Here is a 19,632-nt window from a genome sequence, read left to right on the forward strand (position 1 = left end):
TTGGAAGGCAGGGATCCTTCCCAGCAAGATCAAGCCCGGCTTGCTGGTTTCATCGAATGTATTTCAACTTTGTTGGGATTCTCCCTGAAAGACGGTCTTCTGCGACCGTCTGAATCTGCCGTGTCTTATCACGGGCCGCGAGGAGGACGTTCGTCACATCTCCTCAGCGACACATCAGAAGGACCTCTGGTGTCTGCGGCGGCGTCTCCGGATGGGGCCGGCGGTCGGGGTTTTCCGTTCCAGCTTCACGCGGGGGATGTGACTGGAACCAGCTTGTGGACGCTTACGTAACCTTGTCATTTTGAACACAGGAAGTGTGTCGCCACGTGTCGACGCCCAGTTCTCTCTCCGCCCTCGGGCCGTCCGTGGTATCGACGGGGGAACGTCGATGTCCTGAACCGCGAGCAGGACCTCCCGTCCTCCTGCTGCCGTCCACCGCCGCCCTTCAGGAGCGGAAGATCGCCGCGGCCGTACTTTGCGTGGTTCTCGCGGATGAGCATCTCTGTGAGCGGTTTGCAGCGACCCGCCGCCGGGGCTTCAGAGGGCGCACGGCTCCGGAGGAGCTCGTCCCGGGTCACCGGCTGCAGGGCGCCGGCCGGGAAGCTGCGAGCGCCTGTTAATTGAATGCCGGTTTGGATTACACGGATGAGCGAGTCCCGCATGGGGCCGTCTCAGAGACCCGGACCTTCACGCCGACGCTCGCCGTGTCCTGACATGGATCCCGGCGCCACACATGACCAGAGACCGGAGAGACGTTTCCATTTAATCTGATATCACCGACAAAGTATTTAGCGGACAGAGAGCGAAACGGGTGTCGGGCAGCGAGACGTGGGCCGGGCGGACACCAGGAGAACATCCCCGGAGGTCACCAAGGTGCTGCGCAGAGTCTCGTGGTAGACTGAGACACACTGTGATATAGACTTGAAAGTCCGACCGTGGACTATGAACCGGTAAAACACAAACATTCAAGCATGCTGATTGGCGTGGCGGCGAGTGGACTCGGCCTCTCCTCGAGGACGTTCCTCCTCTTCGTCCCAGAGGTTGTAGACCGTGGGAGCGCCGGTGTTTATCAGCCGGGGTCGGGCGTCGGTCCAAGCTGGAAGGGCCGATTGTCTTCATGAGTGAGTCGGTGGCGGGAGGGGGCTGGAGGGGGCTGGAGGGGGCGCCGTGTCGGCGAGTCACACGCTTCGGGGAACCGAGGTAAGAAGACTCGCCCGAGCCGGAGTCCGACAAGGTGACGGTCAAACTCGGTCTTTCCCACAGATCTGGCAGGCGTGTCTTTGGACCGATGTCAGCGCGCCGTGATACATAGACGACAAAGAGTCAACACAACAACCCCTGAGTACTTAGAGGAGGAACGTGTTCAAGGAGAGGTTCTAAGTCCAACTAGGAACTAAGTTAAAACACAGCACCTTGTGGACGTCCGCCGCCAACATCTGCTGCCGTAAACACTCAGGATACAAAGAAGCGAGCGTCCGAGACCCGGCACGACACGATGACAAGTATGACAACGACCCGACCTCAGCCGCTTCGACAGTCCACATGTATGATCCTAGCTGGGCGTAGACCGGCCTTTACAGAAGATCCTACGCGGGACCTCGGCGTCGCCCTGGGAGCGTAGGTACGAAGGGAGACGGCGATCTGGTGCGTTGGATACGAGCCGACGGAGGAAACCTCTGCATGCGTACGATCCGTGGCGTCGCTGAGTTTCAGTGGAGGGGGTGCGTTACATCTGATATTTTCATTTCATCTAAAATATTTATAAAAGTATGAAAAGGAAAGGAGCCAAAAAAGGAGCCGGCGAGGGCAGACTATAAAAAATGCAGAAAATCAGCCCTTTCTCAGACGGCGCCGGGCTCCGCCATGGTCATCATCATCTTCTCGTTCCTGTCCTCCACGCCGCCGGTCTTGGGCGCCCCCAGAATCACCAGCTTGCAGAGGGACAGCAGGGGCTTGTGAGGCCGGGCCTGACGCAGCGCGCTGGACGGAGACGTCATCCGGTGGGTGTTCTGAGCATCGCAGAGGAGGAAGAAGAAGAGGAACGTCGGCGTGCGCGGCGTCTCGGCGACCCCGAGGAAGAGACTCGTCCGAGAACCCACCTGATACAAGGCCACCAGAATGAAGACGGGGATGCAGATCAGCATGCTGAACATGAGCAGGAAGCCCAGGACGCGGGCGAAGGGCGTCACCATGTAGTTGTCAAAGAGCGTGATGGAGCCGGCCTTCGACAGGCAGTAAAGAGTCATGACCTGCAGGAGGACGGGAGGAGAGGACCGGGTCACACGCTCCCACCGCAAATACCAAACTGTGCAAAACACAACACACGTCAACTTGTAAAGTGTCCATTCTGAGCGCCGTCCGCACAGAAAGGCTTCATCTTCCCTTCGGGCCGCTCCCTCCAAGGGCCGCCGCAGCCAATCGTCCGCCTCCATCCGACCCCCTCCTCTCACGCCATCCATACACCTCCGACCTCGGGTCCATCTGGAGAGCGAGAAGAAGGCGGCGGCGTGACGGAGGTTTGACTCACGGCGCAGACGAGGGGCGTGACGAACATCCAGCAGTACTTCAGCACCGGGAACGGACGCTGGCCCGTCATGTCCTCGATGTTGTCATAGAAACGGTCGGCACCTGCAACGCCAGAACAGCGGGGAGGTCGGCCGTCAGCGCCGCCCTTTGACATTCTGAGGCCCTGCTTCTCCTCGGCTTCAGTGCTTTACGCGACGGATCTTTCGATTTTAAGATCACAATTCTTTTCCAGGAGCTGCTCTCGTAACCTGATGTTTCCCCAGATACGTCCGGGGGGACGTTTAGCCAACGCTCAGAGTCTGAACGCTCGCTACGGCAACTTCCTCATTCTAACCACTGCAATTAGCGTGAAAACCCCCGATGCTCCATCAAAGATGCATCGCCTCCCAGAGATGTCGATACGGCGCCGGCCGTGGGGATGGAATTAATCAGGAATATATTTCATTTTACTCTTCGGCGTAACACGCAGACGCTGCTCTCCGGGTACATTTTGGAGGAAGGTGACGTCCACAGAACCTTCTGAGGCTCCACCGGGTGCCGCTGGGCTGCGAAGGATTGCTTCACGTCTTGGAGAGCCATGTTTACAAATCACACTGGGGCGATTCTGAGATATGTGGATTTAATTTATAGCCCCAGCAACCTTGGTAGATGCTGAAAGCACTGCACGGGAGGTAGTGTGTGTGTGTGTGTGTGTGTGTGTGTGTGTGTGTGTGTGTGTGTGTGTGTGTGTGTATTGAGACAAAGTTCCTTTCTCACAGAACCCGGGCGTTTGGCATTCATTCAGCGCACTATTCACCTCCGTTGAGCCCTGCTCATCTTCATCTGCTCAGCAGGGCGTGACCTATACCCACAAACACACAGGCTGTGTGTGTGTGTGTGTGTGTGTGTGTGTGTGTGTGTGTGTGAGTGTGTGAGTGTGAGTGAATTCATGCAGACGATGGAAGGGATCAGAATGGAGTCCGTCAGACGGACAGCACACGGTAGATGTTCCGAGGCTAAAGTCACACGGAGATGGTTCGGACATGGACAGAGGAGGGATGGAGAAGATCTGGGTAGAAGGACGCTGAGGTTGGAGGAGGTCTGGAGGAAGTCCAGAGAGGAGGTGGATGGACGGAGAGGAAGAGCACAGGAAGCTAGTGGGTTTGATAGTTAGACAGAGGAAGAGGGTTTGGGCCGCGGTGACCCCTGAAGAGAGGGCGCCAAAGGAGAAGAAGAAGCCGCTGTGGACGAGAAAGAAGACCAGCACCATGATATCTTCTCACCATAGATCCAGCCGATCACGATGCACTCCAGGCCGGCGATGATGAAGACGTTGACGATGTTGAGGCCGTAGTGGTCGATCAGGTTGAAGAAGATGAATCCTCCCTGGGGTGAAAAGAAACACGGGTTTTTGGAGAACGTCATCACAGAAAATAGATCCTACACGACACGGATAATACATGCTGACTGCCATCGATAACATGTCTGTGAATTACATCATAATTAATAAGAACATTTAACAGGGCACGTCTGAGGGGATCTTCCAGGAATAAAAACCACGACCACCACGGACAACTGATTTCTACGCTTGACACTGTCACCTCAGACCCTCTGTGGACCTTCCAGGAACCCTCCATGAGCCTTCCATGGACCCTCCATGGACCCCAGCAGAGGTGGACATGTTCCGTCTGGAGACCCTGACTGTCCCAGCAGTGTGGCCTTGGTGTGTGTGTGTGTGTGTGTGTGTGTGTGTCGTTTCCTTCTCCTCACCTCTGTTACCAGGGGCAACCCCAGCAGGAAGAAGACACAGCACACGACGAGGACCAGCAGCTCCCTGGCGTAGGGCCGGCGCAGCTGCCGCGGCAACAGGTCTGAGATGATGGTCACCATGCTGTCCACGCACAGGAACTGAAGCCGGACCAGTGAGAGAATTCTTCAGAAGGGAAAAGCGTCGCGGCGGCGGCGGCGGCGGCGGGTTGACGTGGCGGGCGGGTCGGCACCTGAGTGTCCACGACCAGGAGCAGCACCAGGAGGAAGAACAGCACGCACCAGAAGTGAGCGCCGGGCAGAAGACTCAGAGCTTTGGGGAAGCTCAGGAAGGCCAGACCCGTACCTGCGGCACAAGATCGCAGAATCACGGAGGAGGCTTTCATTTGGGGCTTCGCGGAGCGCCGATTCTGTCGCGTGACAGATTGAGGGCGGCATCGGGTTCCGGAGGCCGTGACAATAGAAAGGACATCAGGTGCCACCTTGTGGACACGTGCGGCGGCGTCCCGGGAGCCGCCGATCACGGACGGTTTAGAGCGGCGACCCACCGGAGGAAACCACCTCCGTTATGGAGACCTGCTCCTCCTCGGCCAAGAACCCCAGCACCGAGAAGACCACGAAGCCGGCGAAGACGGAGGTGGCGGTGTTGACGCAGGACAGCAGCAGGCAGTCCCTGCAGGGGGAAACCACATGAAGCTCCTGCACGGCTGCAGGGGGAACGCGTGAAGCTGCGGCGCAGACCTGTAGCAGTTGTTGTTGTACTTGTTGTAGCTTCCCAGGACCGTCAGGACGCCCATGGACACCGTGTGGGAGTAGAACACGTGCATCCCGGCGTCCAGCCAGATCTACAGCAGGAAAGGAGGACATATATGGCCGGGCTGCTCAGATCCAGCCCAGAATAATCATCACACACGCCTCTGAGTCCACACCGCTCTGCAGCCTGCTCTCACGACCATGAAAAAAAACTGGAAAAACAATTGGGGTTCTGTCAGTGAAGGCATCCCATCACTGTGTGTGTGTGTGTGTGTTTGTGTGTGTGTGTGTGTGTGTGTGTTTGTCGCTCAGCTATGTTTCCTTACAGGAGTGTGTGTGAGTGGGCTGTTTCCTCGTCACCATCTGGTTAGTATTATGGACACTACAGCTCTGGAGCCTGAGCCCCTCCTTTGGCCCCACGGGCCCCCCTTCCCCCCGCCACACACACACACACACACACACACACACACACACTCTGCGCTGAGCTTCACGTGAGGCCGCACAAAGGGGTGTTGTGTCCCACGCAGCACGGGTTTCCTGCTCGGTCCGCTGGCGGCGGGTCAAAGGAGACGCGCTGGTAGAAGCCGTTCTGCTGCTAAACTGCACGCGGCGTCTGCGTTGCATAACCTCCTCTTATACAAGCTGAGCGGAAAAAAATAAAAAGCTGGGGATTATACTCATTTCCTCGTGTTGGACGCTGGAGCCGTGCGCACGAGCCCCGAGCCTCGTGCACGCCTCCTCCTCCCGTGCATTCCCCTGCTATCGTGATGAGCGCACGGCCGAGAGATAACGACTCCAAAACGAGCGCGGCGAGGTGTTTGTGCGAGACGTGGCCCGCTCGGCCCGGCTTCAGGGCACGCATGGAGGAAGGGCGGCGCCGGACCTCGCAAGCACCACCTCGCAGCCACCTCACGGGCACGAACGGGGAAGTGGGATAGAGGGAGGACCTTTTAGCTCCACAATGGCGGAAGCTCTAGTTGTGGATGTGGAGGTGGTTCTGAATGCAACCTTCTCAGCAGCGAGCGTGAGAGGAGGTCAGGAGACCACGGCCTCGGTTCAGAGCCGAAAGCAGGTCACGCTGGGGGGGTGAAGCTTTGCACAAAGCTTTGCTTCACCCCCCCAGGGAGCCCCAGGGAGCCCCAGGGAGCCGCCGTGTTTTTGTTCTTGGCACCCGTGGGACGGGACGGGGACGAGGACGGGGACGGGGACGGGGACGGGGACGGGGACGAGGACGGCAGAGATAGAGCGGGGCCTCAAGTCTTCTGAGTCGGCTCACAAGACGGCCGGCCGCTTCCGAACATCACGTTTAGCGGACTCGGTCTACATGAGTTCCACTCACATCTGGGCTCAGGAGCCGGTCCAGGTCGGGCAAGAGGTAGTACTTCAGGCCCTGGGCGGCTCCGGGGAGGGACACCCCGCGGACGAAGAGGACCAACAGGATCAGGTAGGGAAGAGTGGCAGTGACGTACACAACCTGCAAACACACATACGTAATCAGGTTTTACACAAACACACACACCGCCTGGTGCACAGGTGTGTGTCGCAGCACACATCTGATGGATACTTTGCTTCATGAGCTTCTTCAGCGCCGGTCGCAGCTGCACCTCTGAGGCTCGTCACGCGGCAGCCGGGGAGAACGTACCCCGCCTTTCGTCGGCAGGTGGAAATGTCTGCCGCACAAAATATGTCACACCTTTTTCTTTCTTTCATGCGTTCATTCATCCGTTCATCCATTCATTCATCCTCCGCCTCTCGCCCAGCGAGGGCGGCCCCTCGCCGCCTTACTAGACAGACTCCGGTAATGAATGAACCCGAGGTGAGAGCGGAGCGGCGGTCGGTCCTCACCTTTCCTGCCGTTCTGATCCCCTTGCAGATGCAGCAGAAGCAGAGGACCCAGGCCAGCAGCAGACACAGGCTCAGGTCCCAGTGCAGCTTCCCCAGCGGCCCGTCGCCATCGAACCTCAGCACGCCGAACCTGTGCGGACGGCGGGGTCAGAAACACCGGACCTCTGAGGAGGTCTCCTCGGACGGGAAAGAACCGCACCCGGAGCCGGCCCTGAATGCCAGCGTCTCCGTGGTAACCGACGCGGGAGAAGCAGAACCCCCGCACACACAGGTCCGACCCAGGGAGGGCAGAAGACAACTTTCAAACATCTGACAGTTACAGGCATGAGGGGCAAAGCTCGGGGTTTGTAATTGGCGGTCTGTGGTATCTGAGGAACGCAGCGTTCCTCTGAGCTCTGTTCCACCTTTTCTTCTCTCCTGCTTTTCTTCTTCTTTTCTTTTCCGACCATTAACCCTGCTTTCATTCTGCGCCCGCAATAAAAGATGTCTTCTGGGTGTCTGGGACGCCCTCAGAGCTACCGCTGAGGAATGTCCTCCCAACCAGCAAACACTGGAGGACCTTCCTCTGTGCCTGTGAATCTGTATGTGTGCATGTGCGTGTGCGTGTGCGTGTGCGTGTGCGTGTCTTTCCTCACATCCAGAACTCCATTTCCGGTGACCTCAGCTCGAAGACTTGTTCGGAGAGACCCCTGAAAGTATAGAACAACGGATGTAGGTGAATGAGGTAGGACGAGAAGAAGGACTTGTAGCTCCGCCGCTCGTCTCCCTGCACTGTCTCCGTTCTCCGTTCTCCATTCACACTATCTCCGTTCTCCGTTCTCCGTTCTCCGTTCTCCCTCACATGCTCATCTAGTCAAGAGAAACGTAGGACTTGTAACTCTGGCTTTCTACGATCTGCAGTTCCAGCTGCAGGGCCTGGAGCCCCGAGGTGTCCCCGGAGGGTCGTCTCCACGGCCTCTGCTGGATCACAGGAACAGATGTGTGATCCATCATGTCCAGGACCGGCCGGAGGGCGATATGTTCTGTGAACATGAGCCCGTGAACATCAGCAGGAACTCTTTCTTCTACCTTTCAATATTTGATGTTTTTGAACGTACACATCCATTTGTCCTGCAGTCAGGGTCGGAGCTGGAGACCTCCATCCCCGCTAGCAGGGGTGAGGCTACAGCCGGCCAACGTCCGATTCGGGGTCTCCTCTGTATTGTGCGAGGGAGGAACATGGAGACTCCACAGCTGCTGTGAGGTGGAGGTTCCAACCATTTGGCAGACGCTTTTAACCAAAGCGACTTACAGTGGAGATGCCGGGATTGAACCTCATACATGCCAATCATGCGCTCTACCACTCTCTACCACTGAGCTACACACCATCATGCCAATCATGCGCTCTACCACTCTCTACCACTGAGCTACACACCAGCGTGCCGCCTGTCCTTCCCGCACCACTTTACTAATTGTGTGCCATAACAGCGCGGCGGAGCGTACGCCGCCCGCTGGGCCGCACGCTGGGCCGCACGCCGACACGTCTCGCCGCGGCCTCGTTCCAACCCGTCACCCGTCCCAACCGGCTCGGTCTCACGATATCTAACACGGCCTCGGCCGCCCCCGTCCAGATGGGAAAACCACGGCAACGATCGACAGCGGCGAGCCAAGCTCGGGCCCGACGCAAACCAACGAGGCTCCTCCTGCCGGAAAAGCCGCCGGAGAGCCGTAGGAAGAAGCTTACAAGTCGGGGTCCGAGTTGTCGTAGTCCAGCAGAGCGGTGAAGTTTCCGACGGCCGACAGGTTGGTCAGGTGGAACAGACTGGTGGAGCCGTAGATGACGGTGTGAGGGTGACAGGACGCTAGGAGGAGAGAGGCGGCTCGTTACAGTGATCGGCTTCCGACTCCCGGAGAAACATCGAGCGCCGTCGGAGAGGCGGCGGCTCACGGGTGTTCCAGGCGTTGCCGCACGACGTCCACGGCAGGACGCTTCGGAAGGACGAGAACAGGTACAGGAAGGTCCAAGCCACCAGGACCACGGAGTAGATGTTGTAGTAGGTCACCGCCACCAACGAAGCGAATCCCAGCCCTGCGGGCAGAAGGCGGTGTTGACGGGACGGTTCCGAGCCGCTTCATCTCCCGCCCCTCCGTGGATCCCCGTCCACTCGTCCCCTTTTCATGTGAGGACCTTGTGCCGTTCAGAAGGCACAAAGAGGAGGAGATGTCTGCGCACAAGGCTGCCATTATGGCGCGCTGAAGGTCCGTTTCATTAAAGCGGGATCTAAGCATTCCTTTTCCGTCTCGACAGCTGTGAGATGTATGAAGAAGGCCACTGTCATGAGAAGCATGACTTCATCGCAGCGCTATGGACCTCTTTGGGAGCGTCCAACCACCACGTTGTCCCCGGCCGTAATCGAATCGACCACGGTCGGCGGGAGACATGCGTTTCCCGTCGGCGAGCGCGACGCCGGAAGAATCCGGGCCTTGTCTTACCCTGGAACATGGGGCAGATCTTCCTCCAGGCGGTGGCCGCGCCCTCATTGGTGTATTGGCCCAGCGCCGTCTCCAGGAAGAACACGGGGATGCCGCAGAAGAAGAGGAACAGGAAGTAAGGGATGAAGAAGATGCCTGGAAACACAAGACTCAGGTGAGTCCTCCTGGCCCGCGGAGTGGAGGAGATGAACGCCGTCCCGGCTCGCGAAGGATCAGAACAAGTGTGTGGTGGAAGAAGCTGCTGCTGCTGCTGCTGCTGAGAAGACCGAGCTCACACCCGCTTCCACTCAGCGCTGGAAGACATCAGCAGCTCCTCTACATCTGGCCTCAGAAAAACATCCTGAATTTCATTATATCCTTATTTTACACACACACACACACACACACACAGCAGCCTCACCCCCTCCGTTCTTGAAGCACAGGTAGGGGAACCGCCAAACATTGCCGAAGGCGATGGCCAACCCGGTCATGGAGAGTAAGAACTCGGTTCTGCTGGCCCACTTGGCCCTCCCCTGGTCCTGGTCCTGGTCCTGGTCCTGGTCCTGGTCCTGGTCCGGGGGCCCCTCTCCGGGAGCCTCCTTGCCGCTCTCGGGGAGCCTCTCCCCTCTGGGTGTCTCCTCAGCCATGGTCCTTTTGTGTGAACACAAAATAAACACATGTGGAATTCAATTGAAGGCCGGCGCCCCCCTGGACCCCCGGACCCCCGGACCCCCCATCCCGGGAACTCCGGTCCACATTTTTTCAGGTCCAGACCCTCAGACGGGCTTCTGCGTGCAGGAGCTCCGAGATGCCTGCCAAAGGGAGCAAAGCTCCGGCCGTCCATCACACCTTCTCCCAGGAGGACACGTCTCCTGGGAGAAGCTGCTGTTCTTCTTCTTCTAACTGGCTTTTCAAATGTTAGCTCACACGCATGTACTCACCCCGAAGTTTGCAGTGCAGATGCAGACAATAACACTTCTGGAGAGTGAGCGTGAGTGTGTGTGTGTGTGTCTGTGAATGTGTGTGTGTGTGTGTGTGTGTGTGGACCGTAGGACTTTCTCGGACGGGGTGTGTCCGAGTGGGTGGACTCACGGGCAGTCCGCCCCCACCGCCGACCAGCGCACGATGCAGCGCCTCAGAAAACACATTGTGAGGAAGAAAAAAAACCCTCAAGACGATGATGAAACATAAATGACACTTTATGGCCGCGTGTTGAAGAAGTCCAATTAATGGGACTTCAGACCATTGAAGATACCACGCAGAGTATTGTTGTCTATTCAGTCCTATCATCCATTGGACGGCTGTCTCGCTCTGGTCTTCCAGGGGCAGGGAAGTCCTGGTCCCGGTTCTTCTCCAGAACTTCTGCAGCAGAGCGGCGGCAGCACATGGGAGAAGTTTGCTCTGGCCGTTGTCTGTCAGGACCGCCGCGTTCTGCTGTCCAAGTATAAAAAGACTCGAATTTGGCATTTGTATTTTGCTCTTACGGCTCTTAATTGATGAGACTGGTCGGAATGAACTTCTGAAATACGGGGAGAAAAAACTTCCACACGAAAACGAACCCCCTGGTTGTCTCAGGGTGCTCCTTTAAGTCAGTCAGAACTACGGGATTAACGTAAAACAACAATCTATTTTCCGCACACTAGTGCACGTAAATCCTAATACTCCTCGGTTATTTTGACCCCCAAATTGAAAATGAGGATATCAAAAGGTCAAATAATAACGTGTATGACTTGTTTTGGAGGCCTTCATTTTGACTCGTAATTCCACCATCTCCTCAGTGTCCTCCCCTGGAGGAGCCTGTAACGTCTTCCCGCAGATCATCCCTCGGGAGATCCATCACGCACGGCGCGCGTCCCCGTCACAACGCAGTTTTAGGGCAAAGTTCTCCCTGGGGAAGAGGGGGCGTGGCTTCACGCTGGCCCCGTGACGTCACGCGTGACGAACACGGAAACAAAAGTAAACAAGGCGCTAATGGGGGACGGGGCTGCTATGTGGCCGTAGCCAGCGAGCCCTGCCCAGAGCCCCGGAGCTGGCGCCCTCCCCGCAGTGCCCGATGGATTTGTACCTGGATGAGGGCAGAGAGCCGGTCAGGGACAGGCTGAAAAGCGGTAAGCCCACCGCGGAGGGGCGCGGCGCCCGGTGCCCCGGCGGCTAACCGCTGCTAGCTAGACATGGCAACTTCCTGCTGTCTTCCAGCTTGTTGACAGGGTGAAATGCCCTCTCGGCCGAGAGGAGGGGACAGACCTGGGCGTCAGGCGTGTCCGGCGAATAAAATGTTGCACCGACGACCCCCCCTTTCCGCCTGTTGCTGTTTTCTGTGCTTCTTTGCTGCCTAAACGTGTCGGCGCTTTGCCTCTGTGGGTTCCAGGTCCAGCTATGTTAGCCATCAGATCTTCAGAGGAGGAGTCCCCTGAGATGGAGGAGATGGACACCTCGGAACCCAACTGGTGCTGGTTCTACCTGGCAGAGTGCGGAGTGTGGCACATGTTCGAGGTAGTTGAAATGTCGAGAGGCAGATGGCTTTTAGCAGTGTGTTTGTGCACAGCTGTGTGTCTCTGAACCCTGGGCGCTGGGTTCACCCACAGTACGCACGACTGCAGCGGACAAAGGGAGAGGGAGAGGGAGAGGGAGAGGATATTTGTCAACAAGCATCCAACCCTGAGTACCGTGATCCAAATGAAAGATTGAAAGAGTTGGTCAATGAACGCAGCCACGAGCGAAGAGTGTTCCCTATTCTTTAAGCATATCTATTACTTCAGGAAAGTCCTCAGCACTAGGCTAAACAAAGGTGGCAAACAACACGCCGTCTAATTCCATGCAAAATATATTCTTTATACTTTATAAGATGAGGTTCTTTGTCGTCATTGTACATTCATGCACGGCACAGTGTCCTCCGACAGCAGTCCTTATCACAGCGGCGTCAGTGTGTGTAAAGTACAAGCTACATCTAAATGAATCACTGCCTGTCACAGTTCAGAGCCTCTAGATTCTCAATGTGTTCAAATTCTCGTGGCAGCAGCTAAAACACACACACGGAAACGGATAAACGAAAGTTAAATGGACAACACTGTTTGATCGCAAGTCACAGGCCCTCACGTATGTCACCCTGTAGCACACTGGTTTTAGAAATGCAGTTGATCAGAGGATCATGCAACGGTGTCTTTAAATCAAACTGAACCAAAACTCAGAAGCTGAAATCCAAAGTTGAGTGAACCAAACTTTGGTCATCCAGGCTCCAGTAAACCTGACTTGAGCCTGAACTGCTTCGCTGTGAGCTTCAGAGGATACTTTTTAATTCATGTTTGTTGCTCATCTTTTGTATAAAGATCACTAATATTATACGGTCTTAAGCAAATGCAATTATAGGCCATCTTTTCCTTTGCCATCAGACATACTGTATGTTACTCCTCAACCGTTTTTGATCCGCATGCATTTTCAATCCCGGCGTTTCGGGACTAATGGTCTTGTTCTCCACCTTTGGCCCAACCGTTGGATTTTGCCGCACGTTGATCAGAATCAGGCAGAGACCGCCAAGCTAGACGGATCAAAACGGAACCGGTTCGGATGTTCACGCGCAAATAATGTGGGTTTAATGGTTTTCCTGAAACGCTGCTGACTCATTCCCTCGCGCAGTGCATTGCATGACCGGGGAGCGTCACTCACACCTCTGAATTCATCCATTCACCTCCCTGCGCCCGCTGCCTCGGGCCATTAGGTCCACCCGTTAGCACGTGGTGTAGGTGAAGCCTAAGGTGAATGGATGTGTCCCTTCAGATCGACCCCAGCGCGGCCTGCTCCGTGACCAGCGCTCAGATCGAGCAGTGCTACAACAGGAACCAGCGGGGAGTCATGGAGTTCTACACGGCCAAGTACACCTACAGGCTGGACTTCTCAGGTGGGACCACACAGTCTGCCCTATTCCGCTTCATCTCTAAGAAAAAGCTGTTATAACGATAGCAAAGTGTTCCCCACCAGAATGAATCCTGTGTGAGACGCTGCCGCTCCGCGAGCCCCCGGGTCTAACATTTATCTAATTCCCCGCCAGTTATGCGGCAGATTAATGTGACGACGGGCAAGCAGCGGCCAATCAAACGCTCCCTGCACTCGGCGACCGGCTTCAGGTAACCTGCACCTCAGCCCCGTGTTCGGCAGCAGGGGAGCTCATCCCAGCGGCGTGGGGTGATGCTGAAGATGATGCTAAAGTGTCTGCCACCATCAGGACCACACACACACAGACACACACACACACACACACACACACACACACACACACACACCAGTCGTGCTTTAGGATGGGGGTTTTAGTTTTTGTGCTTTGCTAACAAACCTCCTTCAGAGGCTTCTAACTTTCTGCTCCTCCTCTCAACCAGGTTCATTTGCGACAACCTGGCCCTGCCGGTTCCCTGTCACTGGGAGAGGATCAACACGGACGAGCCCTATCAGGTAGGTCTTCAGCCAGACGCACCGGAGCGCAGGGTAGACCTGACATGCCCCGGGCGTCGGCCGTGACCCGCCGGGGCGGGTCGTTGGTTAAAGGAGACTAAAATCACCCGTCACTGAATTACGAAGCCCTGAGACGCTTCAATGGCAACACAAACACAAACACAAACGGTGTCTGGTTTTACACAGCGTTATTTAACATATTTATTCAGCGACGGGGAGGGCTCCGTGGAAATGAGCGGTTTTCCTCTGCAGCCTGGTGGGTGAGCGGCAGGAAGCTGGGACGGGATTCACGTTTCCCTCCGCAAATGCTGCTCTGATCTGGATGTAGCTCCTTGGGCTCGCACTCCTGCAGAGAGAGAGAGAGAATGCTCCTCAGGACAAATGTCAACCTATATGAACGTGTTAACGGATATAAACACACACACACACACACATTGTGTATCACACATGCGCATCATGATGATGAACATATTTTTAAAACTTTGCATCAAATGACATGAGAACATGCAGGAGAGAACCTTCTGCACCTTCTCGGACCTCTGGGCGGGCCTCGTCCGGTCACCTCCTGCTCCGTGTGCTCCTCAGCTCATCCAGCTGGGCAGAGACACCTACGAGTTCAAGGAGGTCGCCAGGCTGTACGAGAGGACCATGGACCACCCGGTCAAATCCATCCAGAGGATCCAGAACCTGGACCTGTGGGAGTTCTTCTGCAGGTGAGGAGTTGTGTTTTCAGGGGATTGGTTTGTTTGTTTGTTTGTTTCGAAGTTTATGAGGACAGTGTACAATTACATTAAGCACAGAGGCAGAGATGTTTGTACCAGATTGTAGCTCATAGCTTATTTCCATCTGTAGTCCTGGACAATACAAATATAAAGCGGTACAAAATAGACAATATATATAAAATAAAATATTGGTGTTTGAGACTCAAACCAAAATCTTCTCCAAGCCATCTCTGTGGTCTTACGAGTTCCTCCAGGATCGTTCTCACGTGCTTCCACCGACCTTCTGACCCTGCGATCCGAAAACCCGGATTCGTTTGAATACCGCGGGACCCTCTGAGAAGGTCCTGTGTGCGTGAAGCGGCGCCCGGACCGGGCAGCTTAGCACAGTTTCCCCCACCGGGACTCTGCGTCCCTTCCTGTGTGACGGACCTGCTCTCCAGGCGACCGAGGAGCGCCTGTGAGACCCAGATCTAACCCTGACCCTCTGGTCTGCACGGAGGTCTGGTTGTGGTTGGCTTTGCCCGGATTGAAGGCAGAGCTTTGAAAGCACAGGGGACGCTTGCGTGTCCGTCGGCGGCCCCTCGGCGGGCGTCTTCTCCGGGTGGAGTCCGAGCCGCCGCCCCGGCGTTCCCGTCACCCTTTGCTTTTCCTTCCAGGAAGAAAACGCAGCTGCGGAAGGTGAAGCGCACGCTGGACATCGAGGAGCGGATGCTGTTCCACGGCACCGGACACAGCAACATCCAGGCCATCTGCACCTTCAACTTCGACTGGCGTCTGACGGGGAGCCACGGCGGCGTGTACGGCAAAGGTACGGCCTCCCGTCTGCGCCGCGACGCACCGCGTCGTGCCGAGTTTCACCCGCGCCTTCTTCTCCGGCAGGGAGCTACTTCGCCCGGGACGCCAAGTACTCGAGTAAATTCTGTCACACCACGGGGAAGCACAACAGCACCTTGCAGAGACACGGACTGGCCCCGCCCATCTTCACGGCCGAGCCGCCTTATAAGAGCATGTTCCTGGCCCGGGTGCTGGTGGGGGAATACACGGTGGGACACCCCATGTACTGCCGGCCGCCCTCCAAAGACGCCAGCTTCACCAACTTCTACGACAGCTGCGTGGACGACATGGCCAACCCAAAGATTTACGTCATATTCGACAGCAACCAGATTTACCCGGAGTATCTGATCGAGTTCTACTGAGGGGAGGGACGACCCGCGGCCGGCCCACGGGAGAGAACCTGGGGCGCGGAGGGATCCGGTGCCTGGCCGCGGCCCGAGCAGCTCAAAGTGCCTTCAAGGAGTCCCAGAAGACAACCGAGACTTAGTGTACAGTTTGTTACCGTCCAGTCCGCCTCCTCCCGTCCTCCGAGGAGAGGAGTCCGCTTCCCCGGCGTCGTGGAGTCACGCTTGCTCCCCGGATCCCCGTCGTGCACCGCCGCCAGCAGACCGTGACCCCCGGCGCGCCGCCGCCGCCGCCCTCTCGCTCACCATGCCGTGCATGAGCTTATCGATAAGTCATGTAGACTTAGCTCCGATGAAGAAACCAAAACCCGGGCGTCGGTTCGTGCGTGTGGCCATCCTGTAACGACCGTCGCCGCTTTTCCGTCTGTCAGTCCTTTCCTCCCCGAAATGCCTCTACCTCTTTATTTTCGTCGGTTCGTTTCGGGCATCTCATCAGTGCAACTTTTCCTTTCGATGAAAGGGTGCCAGGGTGAAAGTGTGTCACAGTGACATCAGGCCTCGGCGTCCCGAGTGCGCGAGATCGGATTCAAAAAAGAAGAAGAAGAAGCTGAATGTAGCGGCACGCGTAACGTAGTGTAACGCAAACTAACACGACGTCAAATGGCTTCTCTGTGCACACGTGTGGAGTTCACTGTACCATGTTTGTGTGCAATCTGGGGTCGAGGGAGATGCAATATATTAACTGGCCACAAGGTGGCGCCACAGTCACACTTATCTGTCTTCGTTTACTGTTCCCAGTCTTGTTTGGTCAGAAAGTAAATGAATAACAGTGAAGAACCCGATGTCTTCATTCAGAACACCACTTGTGTGTGTGCGTGTGTGTGTGTGTGTGTGTGCAAATGAGTGTGTGTGTGTGTGTGTTGCATCAGTCACCACCAATAAAATTTGCAACAAAAAACCCCGAGTACGTCGCTGTCGTTCACCTTTGAGATGAAGTTGTGTCCGAGCCCCGGTTCCTGGAGGCGAGGTCCAGCAGGCAGGGGTCGCTGACCCTCCGGTCCTTCTGGGGTTCGGGTTCGATTCCCAGCTGATTCTCCAGCTGCTCTCACAAGTGCAGTTCGCCGTCCATCATCTTGCACTCATTCCAGGAGCGATAAACACTCTGTCTGGTTAAGAACAGAATTCCCGTCTAAATGTTGCGGCGCCTCATCCCAGGACCTTCGGAGTTGCACTGGACCCGCAGACACATGAGTTAAACAAAGTTCATCCACCTGAAAAATGAATTCAGAAGTCCTTAGAAGTGAGTTCAGAAACATACATGTGAATTAATCCACGTAGAAACCGAGAAATCCATAGTATTCAGTGAGATAGAGCGTTATTTGGGCGTCCACTAACATCTTGGTGATGATCGTGTGGAGGATGGTGGTGATGGTTGTGCTGACGACAGAGTTGGAGATGAAATCAGTGATTCTTTAGCCACTGATTGCAATCGGCTTCCGAAATCAAGCTCCGCAGCGACCTGTACCTGCTGGCACAGTCCGACAACTGCACCACATTCTTTGAACGGAGAAGTGGCTTTTTAATCCCAATATTACGGCTCCCACGACCACTACTCATAATAATCATAATAATAATAACCATTCTTTTGATATGAGCAGGATTAGCATTATGTTAGGCCTTATTTCATAAAATGTGTGTGTGTGTGTGTGTGTGTGTGTGTGTCTGTGTGTGTGTATGTGTGTGTGTGTGTGTGTGTGTGTTGGCTCTTGTAAATCTTCTAAAAGACATTTGGTTTTCATTTGAGTGATAAATAAAAATGTTTCCAGTGTAGTTACCAGACTCTGCCAGCAGAGGGCGCTGCGGAGCTTGATTTCAGCTCCGAGGCTGATTGCAATCAGTGGCTGAAGAATCTGTGATTTCACCTCCAACTCTGTCATCAGCTCAACCATCACCACCATCTCACACACACACATCACCAAAATGTTAGCGGACGCCAGACCAGCACAGATTTCTCCCTCTGATCTGATTTATTCACATTTTGGTTTCTGAACTTTGTTTCATCTTTCTGATGGATGAACTTTGTTTAACTCGATGCACTTTATTTGGATGTGTAATAGCAACCGTGTGTGTGTGTGTGTGTGTGTGTGTGTGTGTGTGTGCGGGCTAGAGTGTTATACACACCTGGTTGTTATCAGATAGATAGATCAATCGATCGATCGATGGATGGATGGATGGATGGATGGATGGATGGATGGATGGATGGATGGATGGATAGATAGATAGATAGATAGATAGATAGATAGATAGATAGATAGATAGATAGATAGATAGATAGATAGATAGTCTGAGCCCCCCCTCGAAGCAGGAAGTCTTAGATCTGCCTTCCCGCCTCACTTCCTCCTTGCTGTGGTTCTTGTGTTGAATGAAGCGGGCGGTTGTTGTTGGGGGGTGAAAACCCCAAGTTCTGATCCTGCAGGAAGCCCCCCCCCCCCCCCTTGGAAAAACAGGAACTGTTTTGTTTTTTATTTTTATTGTTTTCAACACGGACGGACGTGATCTTGGTCTGCTCCAGTAGAACTCCAGATCCGATGGCTTTCCTCGGCCGGCCTGACCGTCAGCATCTCATCATCACAACCCTGGTCATTCATTCCTCCCTTCATTTGCCCAGCTGGTCGTTGGACACACGGAGGCGGGTTCGGCCCGGACCAATCACAGGCCTGCGTGTAGAGACGGGCAACCTCTCACCCTCTAAACAACAACAATACTTAGCCTTATCGTTGCTATTAGACGTGTGATGTAAAGTATTCAGCTCCGTGAATTACGGTGGAAAATGCATGAAAAACAGCCAAAAAGTGTCTGCGGGTGAATGAAAAAGCGGAATAATGTTTTGTGCGAGCGAGCGACGAGGAAGGAAACCCTCCAGGTTTCCTCCTGAAAGGTGAGGAGAAAGAGCAGGTGGTCGTGAGAGAAGAATGAGCGTGGGTGTGTTTTTCCTTGTGGCCGATCAACACGCACGAGCTCATCACTCAGATCTGTAGAGACACGACACATTTTCCGTATCCGTCCGCTCGCTCGAATCACGTTGCTCTTCCTCCGATGAAATAGTTTCCCGCAGAGGACGAGCCGAGCCGGCGTTTCCCCGCTAACTCTCCCGCATGATGTCATCGGACAAACGGTCACGTACGGCCACGGCTCCGCGAGGCTTTTATAAAAATACCGACGTTATCTGTGCAAAGCGTCTGAATATCAGCTGAAGTAGAAACATGATCCAAGAAAGTCCAGAAAAAGGCAAATATGGCAGAGAAAACAAGAAGGCAGCGTCGCAGGAAGCCTGACGTGCTGATCTTTGTAGTTCTTTGTTTTTGTAGTTACAGTTAACAGTTAAGACAATTCATATTTCATTGTATTTCTTATTCTTCCTCCTTTCTACTATTAATGATAATAATAATACATAAGATTTGTATAGCGCTTTTCATAACACTCAAAGACACTTCGCAAGTAAAAAACAGAAGAAACAGAACATACACAGAATTATTGGGAAGAAGTCCATAATTGCAGAGTGTGGCGATGAGCGCCAGTCCAGGGACGAGCCGGAGGAGCTTCGCCGGTGTGCAGCTGAGTGTCGCGCTGCTGTGAGGAGGCAAGTGCTGGAGCTGGATGTCGGAGATGGAGTTTTGGTGGAGGGAGAGATGGTGGAGCAGGAGGCGCGAGAAGATTTCGGCCGATGGAAATGCCGTCTTGCTAGGCGTCGTCGGGATCCGGAAGTTTCGAGAGGTTGGCCGGCCGGCTAGCCAGCCATTCTGCTCAGGTCACCGGCGGGATCCGGAGTTTCAAGAGGCCGGCCAGCCGGCCCGGTCCCCGGCTAGCTTCCCCTGGCAGTTTTGTAGCTTGCAGGGGATTGTCCAGGTGAGCCGTACCAAGGCAGCAGTGGTGGTTACTCACGATGGTTGCAACCTTCAGCCGGTCCA

General features: G+C 55.1%; 2 protein-coding genes across 5 annotated transcripts; one reads left to right on the plus strand and one right to left on the minus strand.

Annotated features, from left to right (window-relative positions):
• Nucleotides 1-1,135: 1,135 nt before the first annotated feature.
• Nucleotides 1,136-11,657, minus strand: LOC147234356 (sodium- and chloride-dependent betaine transporter-like). 3 transcript variants are annotated; one of them, XM_086147331.1, is made up of 17 exons: nt 11,387-11,656; nt 10,263-10,752; nt 9,743-9,972; nt 9,343-9,477; nt 8,798-8,938; nt 8,594-8,711; nt 7,506-7,559; nt 6,871-7,000; nt 6,365-6,499; nt 5,014-5,117; nt 4,821-4,945; nt 4,506-4,618; nt 4,276-4,413; nt 3,789-3,891; nt 2,528-2,628; nt 2,100-2,249; nt 1,136-2,009 (listed from the first exon to the last, which is right to left on the minus strand). In XM_086147331.1, the coding sequence occupies exons 3-17, from the start codon at nt 9,966-9,968 to the stop codon at nt 1,842-1,844; spliced, it is 1,941 nt and encodes a 646-aa protein (XP_086003457.1). In that variant the 5' UTR covers nt 9,969-9,972; nt 10,263-10,752; nt 11,387-11,656; the 3' UTR covers nt 1,136-1,841. The 3 variants fall into 3 exon arrangements, with proteins under 3 accessions (XP_086003457.1, XP_086003456.1, XP_086003458.1); XM_086147330.1 differs by having other exon boundaries at nt 10,263-10,755; XM_086147332.1 differs by lacking the exon at nt 10,263-10,752 and having other exon boundaries at nt 11,387-11,657.
• Nucleotides 11,219-16,622, plus strand: parp11 (poly(ADP-ribose) polymerase family member 11). 2 transcript variants are annotated; one of them, XM_086147335.1, is made up of 8 exons: nt 11,219-11,429; nt 11,690-11,814; nt 13,096-13,216; nt 13,367-13,442; nt 13,692-13,764; nt 14,350-14,477; nt 15,143-15,294; nt 15,366-16,622. In XM_086147335.1, exons 1-8 carry the CDS (start codon nt 11,375-11,377, stop codon nt 15,680-15,682), a joined length of 1,047 nt encoding a protein of 348 aa, XP_086003461.1. In that variant the 5' UTR covers nt 11,219-11,374; the 3' UTR covers nt 15,683-16,622. The 2 variants fall into 2 exon arrangements, with proteins under 2 accessions (XP_086003461.1, XP_086003462.1); XM_086147336.1 differs by lacking the exon at nt 11,219-11,429 and having other exon boundaries at nt 11,695-11,814; nt 13,037-13,216.
• The last annotated feature ends 3,010 nt before the right edge of the window (nt 16,623-19,632 follow it).

The sequence above is a fragment of the Fistularia commersonii genome, chromosome 5 (assembly GCF_037954325.1).
Source record: "Fistularia commersonii isolate RoL2024-O1a breed Wild chromosome 5, RoL_Fcom_v1.0, whole genome shotgun sequence".
Taxonomy (NCBI): domain Eukaryota; kingdom Metazoa; phylum Chordata; class Actinopteri; order Syngnathiformes; family Fistulariidae; genus Fistularia; species Fistularia commersonii.

Excerpts from the sequence above, each read along its gene's own strand:
- parp11 (XM_086147335.1), top strand. The coding sequence starts at position 11,375 with ATGGATTTGTACCTGGATGAGGGCAGAGAGCCGGTCAGGGACAGGCTG. Across the intron at positions 11,430-11,689 it reads CAGGGACAGGCTGAAAAGCG|GTCCAGCTATGTTAGCCATC; the intron begins GTAAGCCCACCG and ends TGTGGGTTCCAG. Across the intron at positions 11,815-13,095 it reads GAGTGTGGCACATGTTCGAG|ATCGACCCCAGCGCGGCCTG; the intron begins GTAGTTGAAATG and ends GTGTCCCTTCAG.
- LOC147234356 (XM_086147332.1), bottom strand. The coding sequence starts at position 9,968 with ATGGCTGAGGAGACACCCAGAGGGGAGAGGCTCCCCGAGAGCGGCAAG. Across the intron at positions 7,560-8,593 it reads GACAACTCGGACCCCGACTT|GGGTCTCTCCGAACAAGTCT; the intron begins GTAAGCTTCTTC and ends CTATACTTTCAG. Across the intron at positions 3,892-4,275 it reads GGTTGCCCCTGGTAACAGAG|GGAGGATTCATCTTCTTCAA; the intron begins GTGAGGAGAAGG and ends TTTTCACCCCAG.